We start from the raw sequence: 23,050 nt of genomic DNA, 5'->3' as shown, positions 1-23,050 counted from the left end.
TCAACAAAACTAGTTACTAATTTCAATAAAATAAGAATTTGGGCAGTGGAAGATTATGAACAACTGCACGCAGAATGTAGTTCACAGAGAATAGAGATGAAGGGGCAGATATCAGAGAGGATATGATACAAATTCTTTTGTTTTGTGTCTTGAAAAAACCTTAGACTATTAACTGCAATAACAATACAAGCATCAAAATTACAATTAAATTGGACTCATTCGACTTCCACGATCTCATCCAAAGCATAGTTGTTCGTTGATACATTGGCATAATTAACTTTGTTGAATCGAACCACAACAGGGTAGCGAGTCTTGGGGTCCTGCACAACAAACACAAACCAGTAAAACATGCCTTGGGTTTGCATAATGCATGGGATGGTAGAAATATGAAAGTGAATCATTGCCTTAGAGTGAATTTAAGAGCACTAACCTGATCAACAGCAACAACAGAGCCAGTTCCTTTGTACCAGTAAGATTCCTTCCTAAGAATCTTCACCTGTTTGATTGCAAAGAAAAATTAGAAACTGACCCTCTTGCTACAAACTAGTTCAACACCTATTTCAACTTTCAAACTATTTATTAACAGCGTCCAATAAATAAAACTAGCAAGATTCATCACTGTCCCTTGTTCCCATATAGTTTGAAGATAAATGTTACAACTTAGTCTCAACTGAAAATTTATTGAAAATTATAACATTGTGAAGATCTCTTTTCTTATTTAACAAATCCCACCTATCAATTTTAAGGGTATGTTGAAGTATATGGTGCTATCATGTTCCTCCAGAATTCACCTTCTCTCCATATATAACAAGAAACTAGTTCGACACACCTAGGGTCATGGATACAATACATAAGCTTAGAGTTAAACCACATAACACAAACTAGTTTGTAGTTTTGAGAAAATCCAAATTCACTATTATAAATCTTTTCTATCAAGAAAGAAAATGGAAATAAGAGGTCGACAAGTTTATACACATTTGCTAAAAAAAACATTATCTCAAACCAATTCAATACCTTTATCGGCCTTTTGCTGTTATCAATCCAATTCTAGAGGGATGCTAGTGTATATTGAGAAACAATCAACAACTAAGGGTAATGTTCAAAGGTTGAAAGTGACTTAGCACGAGATGAGCAAAAGCATAACTAGAAAAAAAGTTGAATTGTGGGGGTAACTGACCTTAGCACCTCTCTTGGGGCCAATAGGGGGTGGCTTTGGTTTTGCTTCAGCTTCAAGTGGGGGAGTGGCGGTGGCAGGTGCGGGTGCAGCCTCATCTGAAGCCCTTACAACAAGCCCAGAAGCATTGTTCTTTGAGGGGAAGATGATCCTTGAAGGGGATGAGTTTGTGGAGGCAGCTGCAAAATTAAGAGACAAGACAAAGCCAGATGCTGCTGATGCCATGTTCCTGTGTGTGTTGTGTAACTTAGGTTGTCTCTCTGGTTTTGGTGATCTGAAGTGTTGCAAAAGGACAAGATTAACAGAAGCAGTGAGAGGCTTTGAATGAAGATGAATGTTTAGTTTGGCGAATTATCTGATCCCCAGAAGTGTGCATCAATCGTGTCGTCCACTAGGGTGCTGCCACTTGTGAACCATATCCCATTCCATTGGATAATGTTATTACAAATCATCCAAAACAAAATCTCCCACAAAACAACTCCGTGTGTGGCTTCCTTACTCACTCTGCCATGCAACCAAACCTGTAAATGCCAAATGGCAATTTCAAAATAAATATTACATTTATACTGTTTTTTATTACATTTTTTTCTATCTAAATTCTCGAACCCAACATTTTATTTCAAAGGTTCGAGTTTAGTTTCTTACAACTCAATAACATGTTCTTCCAATAAAGTAACGTAACTTAAAACATAATGTTTCTTCTTGTTATAAGTCACCTTTAATTTTGGTTCTTATAAGTCAACATGATGTTTCTCTGATAATAAAAATAACTAATATTTTCTAATATTATATGATACGCAGGCCATGGTTTTCACTAGTTTTTCTTTTTCTTTTTTCCACTCTTTTTATCAGCACATGGTTTTCACTAGTGTTTACTATATAATGTTAGAATGTGATACATTTAAGTTATAATGTTTTAAGTGAAAAATAAATGTTATAATTTCTTTAATATACTTTTCCTGATAAATATACTATTGTGGATACTTAAAAAATAGCTAGTAGTTTTTCTTTTTAATTTATGATTTATATTCTAAAATACTTACCGATTAAACAATATTTTAAATAGGATAAATTTTTGATTTTAAACAAATTATTACATCTCACAATAAGAAAAATTATTTTTAACAGAGGTTATATTTGACGTTTTCGACGCTTTTAACCCCTGCTAAATGTGTTTCCCACGTTTTTTTTTTAAATCCAGCATTGTTAAGGGATTACCGACGGTTTTGAGTAACACCTGGAAGATCAATTATTTTTTGGCGGTTTTGTAAACCCTCGTTACTTCCAAAGGTTTTTTGAACCCTCGTTATTTCCTGCGGTTTCCAAATCCCTGTTATTTTCAAGAGTTTTTCAAATCCCCATTACTTTCAGGTTTCGAAACCCCTATTATTTTCAAGGGTTTTGCAAACCCCATTACTTTCATTTTTTTGTATTTTTTAAATGTGTTGTATTTTTTATGCACTTAAATCCTAAAACAAATCAATAATTATATAATATATGTGACAAATCAAGAATAAAGTATAACCAAGATGGTGGGAGTGATTTACATATAATATGCACTTCAAATAAAAATAAATAAAATGTTCATCTTTTATTTAAATTACTTTCAAAGCAATGGAGATTTTAATATTTAGAAATGTTAAGGAGTGATTTACATATAATATGCACTTCAAATAAAAATAAATAAAATGTTCATCTTTTATTTAAATTACTTTCAAAGCAATGGAGATTTTAATATTTAGAAATGTTAAGGGGGTTAAACATTTGTATGTACAAATTTATTAAAACAAAAGTTGGCACTAAGGCCAGAAATCTTAGTAGAATCATCTTTTAAAGTGAAATCGCTTCAATTTCCTTGGACATTGTAGCATTTATCCTTTGAAAATAGTGAATGATGCACCAAATCTTATTTTCCTGTTCTTTTACTGTAATCTTCATAATCTTCATAAAGACTCCTGAAAACATAAAAAAAATTGATCTTTGGATTACAAAAAATTATAATAACAACATACGAAATAAGAAAATAACTCTTTCATACAAAATAGACCAATAATAATCCATCACAAGCAGCAGAACAATGATTCAAAATATACAGCAGTTGCATCATATAAAACAGAGGAAAAACTCGATTATCCCCAACTTATTGAATTTCAAGTTTATCTCCAATTTGAAATAGCAATAATAATATAGGTATTGCATTGAATAATCCAAACAAATAAAATAGATAATAATATCTAGATGGAAGCATCAATGTGAGTATGAACCTCGCCATGAAATCGACGAACCACAAGCGCAGAGTGAAGAATCATGAATTAGTGAGAGGAAGGTATATAGACAGAGCACCAACCACATCCACAATCAAAATGGCGTAGCACAAATTTATATGAGGAGAATGACGAGAATTCTAAACTAAGTTCAAATTTGTTGTTGGAGATGAGAAATCAAAAAAGTGTTTAGGATTAGTGATGAGTGAACGAAGAAGAGTCTAGGGTTACAAAGAAGAAACTTACCATGTCATATTTAATTTTAATTAACATAATAACTTTTATGTTGATTTCAAAAATATCACCACATCACTTTTATGTTTTCTATTTTTTACTAGTGTTAGGTTATAAAGAAGGAGAAGCCAAGAAAAAAAGAGAAAAGAATAGAATTAAAATATTTTATTTTGACTTATTAAAAAATCATTGACTTTATCATATGTTTGTTTAGAAAATCTCTAGTATTGAAAAATCTCTACTAAATTTGTGCCTTACTAAAAATTTTTATAGTAACCTCTATTAATAACACCTCTATTAATAAACTCCAACTAAAATTAGAAATTTTTGTAATATTTATATAACTTGATCATAATTTAATAGTATAATTAATGAATACATATTGTTACATAGATTATAATACAAACAAACATTTGATTATATTTATTTTTTTAAGATAAAAAAGAATAAAAAAGTATAAAAGTAGAAGCATGAAAAATAAAAATATTAAAAGTTAAAAAAGATATAAAACCCTCAAATAAGAGTAAAAGAGAGATAGAATAATGTATTCAATTTTTTGGATAGTCATTACGTCCGAGCGTTTTCATGTATGAGTTTATAAATATATTCTAACTCCTATATAGACTTATTCTTACAAAATATATATATATATATATATATATATAATGTTATTGTTTTGAATTGTGCTTTATAAATTGATTGTTTGTCATACATCTTCACTAAGAGTTGTATAACTACTACGTGGTTCATCCTTTAGTAATTGTTTTATCAAGTCTTTTCGATTTCAATTAAATAATTAATTTTAATAGTTATCAAAAAATATCTCGTGATTGTTGAAGTATATTAATTCTTGATTTTTGTTTCATGGTGAAACTTCTCATAAATATATTGTCATCAATATTTTCATTTTTCTCATGATATATACTATATCCTAGAACTCTCTTGATATATATATATATATATATATATATATATATATATATATATATATATATATTTCTCTTGATACACTTATTTGGAACATCCTATATTTTTTATTCTAAATCTTATATTTAACACTTACCATAATGGATGTAACGAATCTTTAAAAAAAATACATGTATGAAGAGTTATTCTTTCAATCACTCTTTATTGAGGTTAATATCATATTTTTTTTTTTCATTTTTTGCTATCAAATCAACAATGAGTTTATAGGTATCGTCTTGACAACTCCTTTCAGTTAAGATTTTGTCTCAACTTTCAAAATCAATAAAAAAATAAAACATAGAAACCAAAATTATATTTTTCTGTTTGAATTCAAATTATTGATTATCTTGAAACAAAAGCTATTTAATTACTTTTTTCTCACTATTATTTTGCTGCTGAACATAAGGTTCAATTAGTCTTTTTTTTTTAGAAGTTTTCATGTTAGACATCATTATTCAACTTGATACAGCTAGGCTGACATCTCAAGTAACAACAATCATTTGTCATCATATAAAAATATATTATTAAAACAAATACTACAAAAAAAATATGGAAGGACTATACCAAAACCCATATGTTAACAAATAAGGTTCAACTAGTTTTACTTGTTACTTCTTCAAACCTAGTTGCATTCTCATCTTCTTGCTTCTATTTTCTTATTCTCATCTTCTTGCTTCTATTTTCTTGCATCCTTGCTATCTTGAGTTCCTTATTACTACCTTTTCACTCATGGCTTCAAGTTCAATCAAGTTTTCCACCAAATATTATATTATTGCCTATGACCCTTTAAAGGCCACAATTTCTATTGAGTTATTGGAAGTTGTACTTGTATAGACAAAGTGAACCTATATAATACCTAAGATTGTTTGTAACAATTGTTGTTGGTCTTGGTCATTCGTTCGTTCCCTTGTTCTCCAATGATTCATTCCTCTATACTTCAAGACTTCAGCTCCTTAGCGCTCAGTTAGGAATAAATCTGTAGAAGGTTCTCCGACAATCAAGTATGTACTCTGTGTTAAGAAAGTGTATTGTAAAACTCATAAAAGCTAGATGAATTATTTATAACATCTAGTAATGGACCAACTGATTGATGGACCATATCTAACATATATCTGCATAAAATCAGTGTTAGCTGATTTTTCGGAGTGTAACCCTGATTTATAGGGAGGTATTAGTGTTAGTTGATTTCTCTGAAATTTAATGGGTGATGCGGGTATTGTTTTCTTTTTTGTTGGTGTAGATGAATAAAGTAGAGCAAGATATTCATTATTCTTGCTAACAATACATTTATAATACTTGCAGTAACTAACTCTTAAATGCTTTTATGAGCAGTTACTTTACTTAAAAATATTAATTCAACAATTGAAACAGAAGAATAAAATATCACGTGCACTTATGTGCATTTATATGTAGTTACAAAAAACCACAATATCTAACACTCCTTTTTTATTTTTTGAACTGCAAACTCCAATCTTCTGTCTTATATCAGTCAAGATCTTCCTTAACCAGAAAACTTGATTCACAGTAGTCGATACAGCAACAAACTCTGCCTCAGCAGTGGATTGAGCTATTGTTTCTTGCTTCTTTGAGCTCCATAAAAACATCCTTGATCCAAGGCTCAAACAATATCTAGATGTACTTTTCATGTCATCAATGGAACCTCCCCAATCAATGTCAGAGAAACCAATTAACTTGAACTTCTTAAGCTTCAAGAACATAACTCCAAAGTTCCAAGTTCCCTTGATGTATCTGAAGACTCTCTTTGAAGCCCTCATGTGAGTCTCATTTGGGCAATGTATAAATCTGGATATAATGATTAGTGAATTTAGAATGTCAGGTCTGGTTGTGTCAAATACATTAGACATCCTATTAAGCTTCTGAATTCAGCTTCATCAACTTTGGGAGATCCATCTTCTTTGATCAGTTTCTCCTTTTGATTCATGGGAGTGCTCATTGCCTTGCAATCTTCCATCTGAAACTTTTTAAGTATTTCTTTTGCATACTTCTTCTGACACATGAATACTTCATCTTGACTTTGCTTAACTTCCATTATAAATATATTTATCCTCTTACTAACTACATTTTGTTGTGGAGTGTTTGGGGTTGTTAATTGATGCTCAATTCCTGCCTCCTCACAAAAACGATTGAAAGTTTCTGAAGTGTACTCCTTGTCATTATCAGATCTTAAAATCTGAATTGTGCAACCACTTTCATTTTCCACCTTGGCCTTAAATTTCATAAATACACAAACAACTTTTGATTTTTGTTTCAAAAAGAAATCCAACACATTCTTGTTAGATCATCAATGAAGGCTATAAAATAAAGGTTACCATTTAATGATGGTGTTTGTTCTTGTCGGTTGACTCGATTGCCCTCGTGCCTCTAACGACGATCAAACGCCTAATTCTCTCTGCCTTGGTTCGTGCTTTCCTTCGATCAAAACACTTTGTACCTACAAAGACAAAGGGGCGCCTTAGAGGTCGTTTGCACTCCGACGCTCAAGTCAATACTGGGGCAAAGAAACAGAAATGTGTGTAATAGTTATAGTCTCAAGAACTGCGTACCTTGTAGGCTTTCTTACTATCCTTTATATAGTCTAGGGTTTCCGCTGTTTCCGTTACCCGCATTTAGGGCTTCTGAGGGAATGCCCTAGCGCCGCTATTACCCAATCTTAGGGCAATGTAGCGCGTAAGGCTCCCTTACTAGAGTGCAACCTCTAACGGAATGGCCACCTAGGTACCAACTTGTGCACCTAATCTCTGGGGCTATCCGTCCTGGGGGTGCCCTAACTGTTCACTTGCCATGCATGTAGCCTGCCCCTGGAAAACGTAACCCTAACGAGCCTTAGCGCCTCTAGTGGTTCTTTACTTGTGTTGCGCCTGAATGCGCTATTCACACCACACGCATGGACTCTTCGTGACTTAGGACTTCTCTCTTAACTCTGGATGGTATAACTGATAACTGATGTGTTTTCTGGGACCCACCTTTCGTGGTCTAATTCTACTGTTCGAATCACCGATGCCCGATGTCACATCGGCCTCACTCAGTTGCCGAGGACACATCGGCACACCCTGGTGATCGACATCCGACCACTAGTCGGCTCACTGGCTCGTGCCGCTTGCGAGACACTGAATCATGCCGCTTGTGGGACCCAGTTTACGTGGCCCACCATCACTAGCAGTCAACGATGTCCAAGGACTCAGTGTGAATGAGTTGCAATTTCTTCAAAGCCCTTTAGGCCTGTTTAGGGAATGATTGCCTGTGTTGCTTCCCAAATTTGCATGCTCAACAGTTGGTCAGGTCATCATCAAGATCAAAAAGTCCTTCTACCAACTTCTTTGATTGCATTTGAAGTAGTCCTCGATGATGAAAATTTCCGAGTCTTTTGTGCCAAATTTCAGTGACACTTTCTTTGGATTTAAAGGTCATGTGCTCCTCCTCCATTAGATTGAGAGAAAAACTCTTTCCCTTCATTTCAACTTTAAACAAATATTTGTCATCAACATCTTTGATTAAATAATGTTTATTTTCAAACATCACTTTATAGCCTTTTTTCCACAATTGACCAACACTCAAAAGATTTTCATCAATCTATGGCATAAAAAGAACATTTGTAATGGCTTTTGTACCTTTATAGCTTGTGATAGCTATTGTGCCTTTTCCTTTTACTGCCAGGTGTTCGCCATTTCCAATCCTCACCCTTTTAATCTCTCAATAGTTCTCAATTCCTTGAAGTGTTCCTTGTCATGTGTCATTTGGTTGGTGCAGTCACTGTCAACCAACCAACTTTCACTTGATTCTCTACTTGAGAAACAAGTGGCTACGAACAATTGATCTTCCTCTTCTTGATCAACAACTTGAGCATCTGCCTCTTCCACTTGATTTTGGTTTTTGCATATCACTGTTTCATGTCCAAGTTGGTTGCATTTGGAACATTTGGCGTCAGGTCTTCTCCAACATTTGAATGGTGGATGGCTTTTCTTTCCATAGTGTTGGCAAGGTGGATAGGTTTTCTTTAAGCCTTCTCCTTCATTTTGGTGATTGCTAATTGAATTCTCTTCATTTGATAGCTAGTTCTTCCAATTCTTCTTCTTTTTATACTTGTTGTAACCTTGATGCTTGGTTGTTAAGCCTCCTTCTACTACTCCATCTTGTGTCATGGCTCTTCTTTGATCTTTTGCTTGTAAAGCATTTAAGAGCTCTGCAAGAGAAATCTTTGATAGGTTCTTTGTGTTCTCCAAGGTTGTTATGGAGGCTTCAAACCTCTCTGAAACTATTACAAGCAGTTTTTCCAAAAATTTTGAATCATTTAACACATATCCAAGCAACCTCACTTTGTTGGCAATGCTTAGAAGTCTGCCAGAGTAGTCTTTTACGGATTCTGACTCTTTCATTCTCTGCAATTCAAACTCCCTAATTAGATTCATCACTTGCATTCCACGAATCCTCTCATCACATGCATATTCTGCCTTGAGGTAATCCCAAATTTCTTTTGCTGACTTCAAGGACATTATCCTTGTGAATACCATAGGAGATACAACTACAAATAGGCATGTTTTTGCCTTTGATCTCTTCATCTTCTTTTCCTCTTGTGAATTTATTTGTACCATAGTAGGGTTTTTTAGAAGGAACTAAATTTCATAGTCCTCTTCTACAGCTTCCCATAGATCCAATGCTTCTAGGTAGGCCTCTATACGAACGACCCACATTTGATAATTGTCTCCATCAAAGACTGGTGGTGCCATTGCTGAAAAATTGGACTCTCCTTGCATTGATGCACTATACTAACCTCACAGATCCCTCAAGGAGATAACTTTGATACCAATTGTTGGTGTTGATGAATAAAGCATAGCAAGATATTCATTATCTTTGCTAACAATTACATACTTATAATACTTGCAGTAACTGACTCTTAAATGCTTTTATGAGAAGTTACTTAGAAATATTAATTCAACAATTGAAACAGAAAAATAAAATACCATGTGCACTTAAGTGCATTTATATGCGGTTATAAAAACACAATATCTAACATATTTATCGAATTTCTCATCTAAATTTTAAAGAAAAGTGAATAACAAAAAGTTGAGTAGAAAATTTTTACTTTATATAATGAACGCGAATGTTCTAAATTACTAGAAGAAAGTTCATTATTCTTTACTAATTATGTTTTTCAGTATGCTTATTTTCACTTGAATCTTACCTCATGTATTTATAAATAAAATCGCAATTGACCGGAGAGTCTCCACTTGGGGCTTGTTGAGATTCTTAGATACTGAAAAAACATCTTGACACAATTTTAGGGATTGAAGACGAAAAAGACAGCTTCTTCCTGCACCTCCATGGCTTCTTCCGGCATCTCATACTAAAAGCACATTTACTATTGTACCCTTTAGTAAAAAAATATTAAAAAAATAAAATATAACTTTAACTTAATTTAATTTAACCTGCATTCACTTTCTCCCCCTTTCTCCTTCACTCCCAGCGCCACACACCCACATCCATCTCCCACCTCCTTCAACTTTCTCCTACTCTCAAATTCTCATTCTCTCAAAGTTCTCCATCTCTCAAAGCTTCCATTCCTTATAAAGCTCTCCTTTTCCACTGCCATCTTCATTTACAGGTTAATAATTTCATTGGTTTTAATTTTGAAGTGAAATGTGGCGGAAGGCACAGTGTAGTTAGATAACCATTCGCACAAATAGGTATCAGATTATGTAATCTGGTGGGTTTTAAGTTAGGTTCCGGATTACATAATCTAGTTGGTTTTTACTGAGGTTCTGGATTACATAATTCGGTGGGTTTTTAGTTAGGTCATGGATTACGTAATCTGATAGGTGTTAAGTTTTCAACCAATTCCATATTACATAATTCGATAAAATTTAGTGTTTAATAAGTTATGGATTATGTAATCCAATATTAGCAATATTTTAGTTAGGGTTCCAGATTACGTAATCCGGTAGATTTATCCAATTAAGTTTCGCATTGCATAATCCGAAAGTTGTATTTTTTGTGCTTCGGATTGTATAATCCGTAGCATTGGTTTTGGTTTTTGTGTTTTTATTATTTTATATTATGTACGACAGTTACCATCACCACCACAACGCAGCTACCACCACAATGCACCACCTCAAGCATGACCTCAAGCACCACAACCGTGACACTGCACCCCACCACCACAGCAAACACCTTCTCACTCGTGGACAAAATGTAAAACAAAACTTTCATTTTTATCTTTTTTACTGAAGGACAGTTTTAATATTTTAAAATGTTATGGAGGTGTCCGAAGAAATCATGGAGGTGCAGGAAGAAGCTGTCGACGAAAAATCATTGACGTTTTATTTGACGGTATAATAACAGCCCGAAAACCTCCATAACTACTTTTTTTTTCTTTTTTTACACCCCCTACCTCCATAACTACTTCAAGAGATCGCCCATTTGCAGCTTTCAGCCTGAAACCTTCAAGCATAACTTAACGAGGCAAGATATCTTTCCCTTTTTTTTTCGTAGGGTTAGGTAATTACAATGTTTATTCATTCTCATTTTTTTTTTCTGATTTTCAGTTGACTAAAATAGAATAAAATAATAAAAAGAGATATGGAATCAAATTGTTGGTGGCAGTCTCTGTAGCACATCATTGGAATCATGAATTGAACCAATTTATATGGACAAAAGGAATAGTAGCAACTTGTAAGAGGGACAAAAGGAACATATTATAAGAATCATTATCACATGCAGGATCAATCATGATTCAGGTAGTTGCTACCCCAAGTTGATGTTACAAAGAGGACTTTATGCTCTCTACTTTCTCTTATCATTAAATTATTTTATTAACAAAATGAACATATAGTGTTGTACAACCGTAGTATTATAAATTAAATTAGATAAATATGATATAAAATTGAAATGTGTAAATTTAGATACACATCATAATATTTTTGGGATAATATGGTAAGAAGAAATAGTTAAAACGACAACTTTCTAATTGAATACATGGCATAATACAAGTTAGGGTTTTTTATGGTAGGGATCAAATATAGATTAGTTTAAACTGGTTGGTGAGTGTGTGTTTGATATTTGCAGCATTAATAATGTTTAGTTAGTTAATAGAAAAATGAAAGTGGTATATGATAGATTGAATTGTGGTAGGTATTATTTATGGAGGATTAGTTGAGTTGAATACAAGTTTAATAAATTTGATTTAAGAATTGAATAAAAAATAGATAAGAAAAGAAGAAGTTGTGCGTTAGTAGCGGTTGTTTGTGGGGTTATTTTTCATGTGCGTGAAAGGTTAACTACCTAATAAACAAAGTAGATTGCACTAATGTCGAGGTCAAATGAGTTATTTTATATGAGATGTTACCTACTGAAAACAGCTTTCTCATTAAGAACTCGGCTTATTTACAAGCAACAAACATCCAGTTTGGGAATTAAAATCTTAAACAACACTCTCTCTACTAACAAAATAATGTTCATTCTACCATCATCAACTTTAATTTAAGTGCAAGGACAAGCTCAAGCATTCATCAACAGTTTCGGATCATCTCGATTTTGGAGAAATATCAAACCGATTTTCAGACTAACTTACATACATTGTTTCTAGAAAACGACTTCAAGCTTTAATAAATTAAAAGTTCTTGGGTATTCGTGAACAACAAATCTCTTTTATAATGAATCATTCAGTTGAATAAATTATTTATATGTATATACTATTTAAATAGTACATAATATAACCGGTACAAAATAAAATTTTAACATGTAAAGTTTGCCATAATAAAAAAACACTTTAAAAAGTAAATGCTCAAGATTTCTTTCTTTTTATTTATATAATATTTTTTTTTTCATATACACTTGTTTAATCACTCATAACCACGTATCTGGGTATTGTTTAAACACTTAACTTCTTCTAACTAATAATTTAGAGTATTATTGGAAATGTATTCATTTTCTTTTAAAACTTGAATCACTCTTAATTAAGACAGTTTTATAAATAAAAGATTATTTAAACAATCATAAGTTTTTCTTACTAGATAGAGAGGTAACGTCTTGTTGAGTGTGAAGTCAGATTAGTTAGTTTGGCCTGACTAGACACCATGTTATAGTGAGTGGGCTTAATCATTGTGTCCCCTTTATAATCTCTATTTAGAGTGATCATTGTACTTGTAATTGCGCATCAACAGGAAAGAAATAAAACCTAATAGTTGTCCATGTGGATGTAGGTTGTAGTTAGCGATCAAACCACGTTAAATCTTGTGTCGTTTATTTTCTGGCGTTGTTTCGTGATTATGTGTGTTGTTTCCGCGTGCTTTTTTCTCATCAGTTGGTATCAAGAACTTGGTTCATTTACGCACTAGAGATCCTATTAGTAGAAATTAATCGTCGAGACATGAAAATTGCGGTTGCAACAAGGGCAGAGGGATAGTGCCTATAGTGGGTGGCGCAACGGTATTATGACGCGTGGTGGCTAGGGTTTTTGTGGGGGCGGCAACGACATCCCAAAGCTAGGATTTTGTGGGGGCGGCGAAAAATCTTGTTTCGCGACAACCAGATCTTTTGCATGAGCGTTTTATGCAGGTCTACTAAGTGAGTGCATGGTGCGGCGACGACAAATAGGTGCATGTCCTATATCACGTTTCGCGGCGAACAAGTGCAGATTTGTTTCCCATATCGTGTTTCATGCAGGTCTGTTTGAGGTGCAAAGCGCGCGGCAGCAACCAAGTGGGGCGCGGAGGCGAGTCTGGACGACGATGTTGCGTGCAAGATGCATAGCGCGACGACGCGATGTGCAAGAGAGAGCGCGTCGTGTGCGATGGGGTTTTATTTTTTATGAACCGTGAGTGTCGTTTGAGATGGCAGAAGACGGGAAGTTCCGAATTGAAAAATTCGATGGTATGGATTTCAGTTGGTGGAAAATGGAAATTGAGGATTTGCTAGTTCAGAAAGATTAGGACGTGGTTTTGGGTGACAAGCCAGAAAAGATGTCTGATGTAGAGTGGACAGGTTTGTATTGGAAAGTCATGTCCGTTATCCGACTCTCTTTGACCAAAAATGTTGCGTTCAACATTTTGAAGGAGAAGATAACGAAAGGTATCATGGAAGCATTGTCTAACATGTACGAGAAGTCATCTGCTGCAAACAAGGTGTTTCTAATTAGAGAATTGGTAAACACAAGGATGAAGGAAGACAATTCAGTTATTGAGCACATCAATAAAATGAATTCGATCTTAGCCAGACTTACGTTAGTGGCATTAAGTTCGATGGTGAAGTTCAAGCTTTACTACTGCTATCGTCTTTGCTTGACACTTGCTCCGAAACAGTTACAGCAGTTACCAGTTCAACGGGACCCGATGGATTCACTTTTGAGATGATTCGTTATCTCATTCTTGGCGAGGACGTCCGAAGAAGGATTTCTGGGGAATTATCTAGTGAATTGCTAAATGTCACCAGAGGTAAGAAAAATATCAGAGATAGTGGGAGCAAGAACAAAAGAAGCAATCAGTCAAAGACTCAAAATTGCTTAAGTGTAACATGTTGGAACTGCAAGGAGGTGGGGCATTTCAGGAATCAACGCCAAAATGATAAACAAGTCAACATTGCAGAAGACTCCGCGAACGAGGACCTTTTAGTCTGTTACGCGGATAGCAATGTGGATTCCTGGGTCATGGATTCTAATGCTTCATTTCATGCTACCCACAACAATGAAGCATTGCAGAATATAGTTATTGAGGATTTTTGAAAGATAAGACTAATGGACAACAAAATTATTGATGTTACGGCCATGGGTGACATAGTGTTGAAGACGTCAGTCGGTTTATGGACTTTGAAGGATGTTAGCGTTGTTCCAAGCTTGACGAAAAGTTTGATTTTTGTTAGGCAGTTGGACGAACAGGGACATGATGTGAAGTTCGGAGATCAGCAGTGGAAGGTCGTCAAGGGAAATCTTGTCATGGCCCGCGGAAGAAAGAGAGGTTCGTTGTATATGGTCGAATTATCGTTTGAGGGAGTGACCGTCCCAATTCAAAAGATAAACAAAGTCTGGTTCACATAATCTAGTGGGCAAAAGGAGGTTGTCTTTACAAAAGAGAAACTCAGATCCACAGGTCAGATTCAGGATGAACGAGCATGGAAAGGTTCAGGTAGACCAGTCAGAGGTACTTGTGGCAGTGGAAGCACGGGTCGTGTTTCATCTGAGGTCCCTAGACGACAGTGGGTTAAGAGAACTAGTATTCCAACTATTGAAACATCTCCAGAAAATTTCTTGTTGAGTATGGAGAGTGTTTGTTCTTAGGCTGTTCCAGGATCCGGCAGTTCGTGTAAGTGGGAGCCGGTAGGAACAAAGAACGAGTCAGTGGTAGTTTCAGTCATGACTAACGTGTTGAAACTCATAGGAGTTTCAACGAAGCCTTCAAAATGATTAAGAAGGCTGGTGGCAACTAGTGGTGGAACATTGAGTTCCGTTGACAGATTGCAGAAGTTCATGTACACAGTTGAAGCGTAGGTGAACATTGTTCCGTGGCTTCAAGTGGGAGATTGTTAAGTGTGAAGCCATGACCAATTGGGTTGGGCTGACTAGACACCATGTTTTAGTGAGTGGGCTTAATCATTGTGTCCCCTTTATAATCTCTATTTAAAGAGATCAATGTACTTGTAATTGCGTATGTAACAGGAAAGAAATAAAACCTAATAGTTTCCTGTGTGGATGTAGGTTGCAGTTGGCGACCGAACCACATTAAATCTTGTGTCGTTTATTTTTTGGCGTTGTTTATTGATTATGTGTGTTGTTTTCGCGTGCGTTTTTCTTATCACGTCTTGTGATGAATACAAGGTTTATACATTCTTCTAGTTTCTTAATGAACACAAACAATGTTTTTATAAAACTTAGGCACATAAACCTCTAAGCATTTAAGATTTGGTAGTGTTTTAATAACTCTATATAGTTTCTTCTTATAGAATGTTGAGGAAAAATTCGTTGTAAGTCCTTCTCCGCTTGTTAAGAAGCTTTAACTCAGGTCTTCACTTCAAGCTTGTGTTTGTCCATGTCTAGAGATGCATTAAATGTCCTCCATGTAGCATTGAATGTTTTTCTCTTCTTTACACAACATCTCGATAGTTAACATGACTTATTAAGCCTAAGTTAGAAACCTTTCACATAAACTAGAGTAAAGAAAAAGATTGTATGCAACAAATAGCTTTTCCAAGGTTGTCATAAGGCATATCAAGATGCTTGTTGGTGTAGAATAGATTTAGTGCATTCTTAAGAAGATCTTTGATGTAGATAAGAGCTTTAGAAAACCTTCTTGGTAGAGTGAAGATGAAAACATTATCTGCAACATTCTTCTATGATTAAAACATTTGTAGGTTAGACCATAACCTTTTTTACTTTCCATTATGGTACCTTGTTGAATAAGTCCTCTGAAGTAAAGTATTGCTTCAGTGGAAGTGATAGACTTGAGATTTGTGTAAGAGATTGCAATAGGTGAGTTTATATGCATCGTAATTTCTTTCGTAGATATTTGAAATTTAGTGTATAGTTCGGTGATTGTATCAAAGGGAAATTGAGACTTACAAGATATCATTTGACATGTAGAAGAGACACATTAAATGATCTTCATGCAGAATTGATTGCACATCTCTTCTTTAAGCAAAACTATGATACACAACATCACTTATCAGACTTGGTCAAATAGTTTTTCCTAAAAATGGAGTAAAGCAAGGACCACGTGTGGTTGAAAGTCTTTTCAAAGAATATATTTTGACATATCATAAGAGTTTTAGTGTTGAGAAGCTTTAAGCACATTCTTCAAGAGATTTTGATGTTGATACTTCAAAGGGGATATCCTCTTAAGAGAATGTAGAAACAAACATTTTGTTCATACATAGTGTAAGCATTGAAATATTCGATATTATGAAATTTTAACACTGCTTATCAACATTGTTTGTCCAAGTTTTTTGCTTATAAGAAGGAATTATACAAACCCTGAGGTACTTTGTGTTTTTAGAACACATGAAAGATCTAAGTCTAATTTGATGGTTTATAAAGACACATTTTGCATTTTAATGTAAGCACTTAATAAATAAAAAAAATAGGTCTATTGGATTTTGTTTAACAACTAAACATTGATCTACTACCTATGTTATTCTACGAAATGAGTTATAAAAAAAGGAGTTAATGAGGTTTTCTTTTTATTCTTAGGTGACACTAAATCCTATATAGCTTTGGTAGAGGTTCATAGTGGGATTTGAGGTGCCCACATGGTAGGTGAAAGAATCAAATGGAAAATTTTACAAGGCTAGTATTAGCCATTAATCTTAAAGGATTGTATCAAGTATGCCAAGTCTTGTGAAGAATGTAAAAAATGTTGACCTATTCAAAAGGTATCATATAGTAAGTTACTTTTTGTGATAATACGATGTTTATTTCGAGGTTGGGCAATCTATTTAATTATTCAGAAATGCCAACTTTTATTTAAAGGTCCAAAATTCATTATAGTGGTAGTTCGTTTTTGTACTAAATGAGTTTAAGCAATCCCTTTACGAGATATGGATGAAAAATATGTGCAATTTTATAGAAGAATACACTGTGTATAGATTTAGAATACTAAAATTGATTATGAAAAAATAGAGATAATTTTTATTGGTCAAATGGTCATTTGATATTCATAATCAAGAACTATAAAATTATTAGTATCAACGCCTTATTATGCTCAAGCAAATGCTAATTGTAGCTATTAATGATATTTTTGATAAAATTGATAAGAAAACATGTAGAGAGCAAGCAAGAAACCTGACATGATACTTTAACGCAAATCTTATGGTCTTATAAAAATTCACTTGAGAATTCACCCATAACTAATTGTTCGATCGAACTTTACCACTAATCCAAAAGTTATAGCTAATAGTTAAGGTGTAAATCTTTTTACTTAAGAACGTAACAACCCATTGCTACGATTAGATTGTGATTTAGCTCACTTTTCCTCTGTTTTGGGACAATTGATGTCACCTACAACAATCTTTCCCTCAAAACTGCTCCACTGGAAATCAAACTTGTGACATTGACTCTAATACTAATTGTTGGATTGAGTGCTTACCACTATGCCAAAAACTATAACTAATAGTCAGGATGAAACTCTTTTTATTTAAGAGTGTAGTAGCCCAGGCACCACGATTCAATTGTGATTTCGCCCATTTAACCGCCATCGCAAGACAATTGATATCACCTACAACGCTAACCCCATGTAAGTTATTGTTTCTGAACATGATGCAGTTTTACCAATTGAGATTAATTTACAATATTTGAGATTACAAAGACAAAAGAATTGTCTACTCAAGCATATTAGGATTTGACAACTTATTAAATGAATAATCTCGATGAAGAATGAATATTAACTTTGAAAAATATTGTTAAAAAGACAAATTGCGTGAGTTTATAACAAATGAGTTAAAAATGAAGACATTTACTCAATGTGACTTAGTTTGGAAGGTTGTAATGCCTCTATCGATAAAAAAATTTAAATTTTATGCAAAGTGGTCTCCTAATTGGGAAGCACCTTATAAGATAGTTAAAATATTATCTAGTAACCCATATTTGATCATCAAAGTTAATGGTGGAGATTTGATAATGAGAATCAATGGTAAACATGAAGAAATATGAATCTTGTATAAGTGAGTTACACATAAAGGAAAGTTTGAAATTTATTAATAATTGTTAATTATACAAAAAGTACCTGCAAAAGTATCACATGAAATAAAAATCTAATTGCATACTCCACACATTAGTTAGCCTGAAAGTTTTGAATTGAGATATAGTGTGATTTTGAGAATTGAAAATCAAGTTTTGATCAACTTCTCAATTGAAAGTCATAGTCATATGAGTAGTCGAGAATATTCTAGTCCTAATTCGCCTTTGAGTTTATCCAAAGACTTGATCTTGTTGTCAATGGCTTGTAATTTATTTTGATTCAATGAACTTTAACTTGCTCCTTCTCAACTAATTCCTTGGGCATTTTTGCATGTTGAGTTTTCAATTCATAGAGTTTATTCTTGTTATTACTCAAAGTTTTGAACTTTTGAGCTTTAGTAGGCCTCTTCTCAATCTTTTGAGTCTCGATCAAAGATAAAATCATTTAAACCTTATTTTGAATCTCTATCATGTTTTGATGGAGTCTTGACTACTATGTTGGGTTAAGATGAATATACCAATTGGTGAAACCCGTTAATCACTTAGTTAAGCTCTAAAGTTGATTCAAATTGTACTTAAGTGAACTTATCACTTTATAAGACTCAAATTTATTGGCAATTATATCCAAGATCAAGAAACAATCATTTTCAATTTCTTCCATGATGTGTTAATCGTCCAAAGTTTGATCATGCTTGATTTGTTCTTCTTCATATGATCTTGTTATTCTTTTGTTGAGACATTATCATTTTGACCTTATTGAAAAATAAAATAATGTAATCATGAAAAACTTTACTTTGACAAAAAAAATAGAAGGATAAATAAAGTATTAAAATAAAAACTTGTTTTTGAAAAGGTATGATTTTTTCATGAGTTGAGGATTTCCTAAAAGATACATTAGAGATGGTATCATCAATATTCATAAGTCATAAGTAGAGAGATGATTAAAATAAAGAGAATTTTACTATTTAAAGTAAAGGGGTAGACTTATTTGGTATCTCATCAATAGGTTGTTCAACAGTTGCTTTAACTGCAGGTATTGAAGCACAAATGTACTATAGACGACAAAAGAAAAGTATGGATGGATCGTGTTTGTATTAGTTGATGTTCATTGAAATCAGGGCAAGGAAAAGCGTGGATGTGCTCTCATCCTTTCCTCGCTAACAAACATAGAAAGTTGGGGAAAGCCACGTATGCATGTGTGTAAATACAAAAATAGTCTCACTACTTCTGTGTGTATGCAATTTGTTTTTCACTGTGCATGACAGATACGATGGAGCAAGGTGCATAAAGATCTGGAACCGCGAGTGACGAAGGAGCCCCATAATCAATTATTCCCTTTTTAACAAAGCCTCCTATAATTGATTATCCCCTCCTAACAAAGCCACCCATTATCGATTATGAACCCCGTGTTTTTAATTGCCCTAAACAATTTTGACCTATTTTTCACTGTCTTTAATATCAAATTAATTTTGAAACGTTTTTTACAATTTTCTAATACTGTAATTCAATTTATAACGAACATATTTATTTTGATGAAAACTTTCCATGCTTCGAAAATGATAACTAACTTTTATTTTTTTTCAAAAATAATTATTCAATAGTAGCATAAGTAATTTACAAAATTTTAAAAACTTACATCTATACAAAAAGTACTTCATATTTCATTATTCAAATATTTTTAAAGACAATGATAAATTTATAAACTTACGTTTTAAACCTTTTTAAAAAATTAAAAATTCTCACACTCATCACATCACTCACAAATTTCAATAAACTTTCGTCACAAATCCACTCTACTTACCTTAATCCAAACAACCTCACTTTCTTTACATTTTCCTCTCAAATAACTCTAAATTCACTCCCTCAAATCCTCACACATCTCCTCCCTAATCCAAACAAAGCATTGGTCTTCTTAGTTCTTATGACTATGTTCTTCATGCTACGAGCCTTGATCATGTAACCTCCTTATGTTCTCATAGCCATGTGGTAAAATAGTAAAGAAAGGAAGATAAATTGCATGGTCTCTATATACGATGGACGATCAAGTGTATTATATAACACTTTGTATGTTGAAATATAATATTTGAGATATCAAATTAATTAGAGATAAAATTAATTTACAATATATAAATACGGGTATAATTTTTATCTTATATTTGTAAAATAAATTAGACTTAAGTTTATTTTTTACTATATAGTCCTAACTTTTAACAAAGTCATCCATAATTGATTATCCCCTCTTGACAAAGACACTCATAATCGATTATGAACCCCATGTTTTTAACTGCTTTAGTCTATTTTGACTTATTTTCCAAGGTCTTTAATATTCCTTTTACTACATTTCAAATTACTTTTTAAACTTTTTTTTTATAATTTCCAATACTATAATTCAATTAATAATGGAAAATTTTATCTTTATGAAAATTTTCCATGTTTCGAAAATGATAAGTAACTCGTATTTCTTCAAAAATAATTATTCAACGATAGCAAAAATAATTTACAAATTTTAATTAACACAAATTTACACAAAAAAATAACTCATATTTCATTATTCAAATATTTTTAAAGACAAAAATAAATTTATTTTAAATCTTTAAAAAAATTAAAAATATCACACACATCACTCACAACTTTCAATAAACTTTAGTCACAAATTCATTTTACATACCATACCTTAATCCAAATAAGTTGACTTTCTTTACACTTTTCTTTCAAATCATTCCAAATTTACTCTCTCAAATTCTGACATATCTCTCCGCTAATGTAAATAAAGCATTAGTCTTCTTAGTTGCTGCATGCCTTGATGTTCACGTAGCCAAGAAGTAAAATAATAAAGAAGGATTGCACAATCTATATAGGACGATTAAGCATATTAAATAACTTTTTCTTTATTTCTTTCAAGTGCTTATTTGAATAGCACTTTGTATGTTAGAAATATAATATTTGAGATCTGAAATTAATTAAAGATAAAATCAAATTACAATATTTAAATAGGATAATCTTTATTTTATATTAATTTTGTAAAATAAATTAGACTTAAATTTATTTTTAATATATAATCACAATTTAGAACTACGTAAATTTTAGTTCTTAAAAATGATCAAATTTTATATTTTATTTATACTATTTTTTCTATAAAATATTATCTAAAATACTTTAATTTAATGTCCAAAACACTATCTGAACAGCTTTCGGACGAAAACTAAAATAAAATTTTATTAGATATTAAAAAATTATTAAAGACAAAAATTCTAATCATTAGGATGGTTAATTTCCACATTTTATCACATCCTCTATTTTCTTTTTGTTATTCCACGCTCATGTGTTGTTTATTTTTTACTCTGTTATATTTGTTTCGTAACTTTTCAAAGGATGATTAAAGTTGTACGCTCAAGGTTTAATTTTTAAAAAATGTTATCACTCGTGCATTTGCTCTAGGTTTAGATTTTTTAAGCTTTGAATTAATTGTAAGGAATGTTTCTTAATTTTTATAAATATAATAACTTAATAAATTTTAATTTCTATAATATAATATTATTTTGTTGTGTTGTTGTAACTTTCATCTTCTTTCTAATTTTTACTTTAATATAGATAATTTCCTCTTTCCTTTTAAGTTTTTAAATAACTTTTTTTCTTAACATTTTTACAATTTTGATTTAGTTTAATGATAAATTTTATAGTTAGTCAAATCTCTTTTGGATGGATTATTTCCTCCATTAGAATCGTATGTTGATTTTATTATATGCAATTACACTCTAAGTGTTTGATTTTGAATGAGCATGCTGTTAGGAAAAACGGGTAATTTTCCCACTAAAACAAAACCTTAACAGAGCTACCCGACAAATAATATTGAATAAATAAAGTGGAATAATAAAAGAGATAAAGAGGAAAAAGCACACCCGAAAATTGTTAACGGAGTTCGGCCTGTTTAGCCTAATCTCCGAGCACAGCAAAAACAGCTCACTTTTATTATTATGAGAGAAGATATTACAAATTGGGATATATAACAGTGAAGGAGAAGAGTTTAATTTATAACCCTCAAACCTCCTTCCCAAACCATGAACCCACCTAAAACAATGGGACTTGGGATTAAGCCAAAATCAACAAATCTCCACCTTGGCTTAATTTAAAGTCCCACCTAAAACAAATCTTCTCAAAACATAACAAAAACAAACTTTACAGTGCTTCAAATTTGCGCCTCCGGGTGCCAACTTCAAATGTGCAAAATATTAACCAAGTCTAAACAATGTTCAAACTTGGCCCTTGTAACCACCTTGCCTTGTAGCAAACATCTTCTTTATTAGAAAATTCTTCTTTCTTTGCAAATACCCATTTGCACCCAATTGCCTTCTTACCTTTTGGTAATTGTGCCAACTTCCACGTCTTGTTCTTCTTCAAAGACTGCATCTCCTCTCCCATCGCACCCGCCCAATTACCACTCTCTGAACTCAGAATGGCTTCTGGGTAAGTGGATGGAATGTCATCAACAACTGGAAGTGCATAGGCAACCATATCCATGAAACGAGCAGGCTTATGAATATCTCGTCTCTGTCTTCTAACTGCAATTGGCGCTGATTGTTGTTGAGATTCTTGGGTAGGAACCTCTTCCTCATCTGACTCTTCTTCTGCTATAGGAGAGTCACTTGTGGTATTTCGTGTTGGGATCACCACTGTCGGCTCAAACTCCACTTGCTTCCGGGCACACTCCACCTGTTGCGGAGTACTATCAGCTCCTTC

General features: G+C 33.0%; 3 protein-coding genes across 3 annotated transcripts; all 3 read right to left on the bottom strand.

Annotated features, from left to right (window-relative positions):
• Positions 1–123: 123 nt before the first annotated feature.
• LOC137824021 (photosystem I reaction center subunit IV A, chloroplastic-like) lies at positions 124–1,706 on the bottom strand. Its single transcript, XM_068629442.1, has 3 exons — positions 1,178–1,706; positions 431–496; positions 124–320 (listed from the first exon to the last, which is right to left on the bottom strand). Exons 1-3 carry the CDS (start codon positions 1,397–1,399, stop codon positions 216–218), a joined length of 393 nt encoding a protein of 130 aa, XP_068485543.1. The 5' UTR covers positions 1,400–1,706; the 3' UTR covers positions 124–215.
• A 4,335-nt stretch (positions 1,707–6,041) lies between these two features.
• LOC137824754 (uncharacterized mitochondrial protein AtMg00810-like) lies at positions 6,042–6,877 on the bottom strand. Its single transcript, XM_068630429.1, has 2 exons — positions 6,495–6,877; positions 6,042–6,441 (listed from the first exon to the last, which is right to left on the bottom strand). Exons 1-2 carry the CDS (start codon positions 6,875–6,877, stop codon positions 6,042–6,044), a joined length of 783 nt encoding a protein of 260 aa, XP_068486530.1.
• A 1,831-nt stretch (positions 6,878–8,708) lies between these two features.
• On the bottom strand, positions 8,709–9,248 carry LOC137824753 (uncharacterized). The gene has a single exon (XM_068630428.1). The coding sequence runs from the start codon at positions 9,246–9,248 to the stop codon at positions 8,709–8,711; it is 540 nt and encodes a 179-aa protein (XP_068486529.1).
• Positions 9,249–23,050: the final 13,802 nt, after the last annotated feature.

Source organism: Phaseolus vulgaris, chromosome 8 (genome assembly GCF_000499845.2).
Source record: "Phaseolus vulgaris cultivar G19833 chromosome 8, P. vulgaris v2.0, whole genome shotgun sequence".
NCBI classification, from domain to species: Eukaryota; Viridiplantae; Streptophyta; class Magnoliopsida; order Fabales; family Fabaceae; genus Phaseolus; species Phaseolus vulgaris.
Note: the sequence above shows the minus strand (reverse complement) of the source record. Positions and strands in the feature narration are given on the sequence as shown.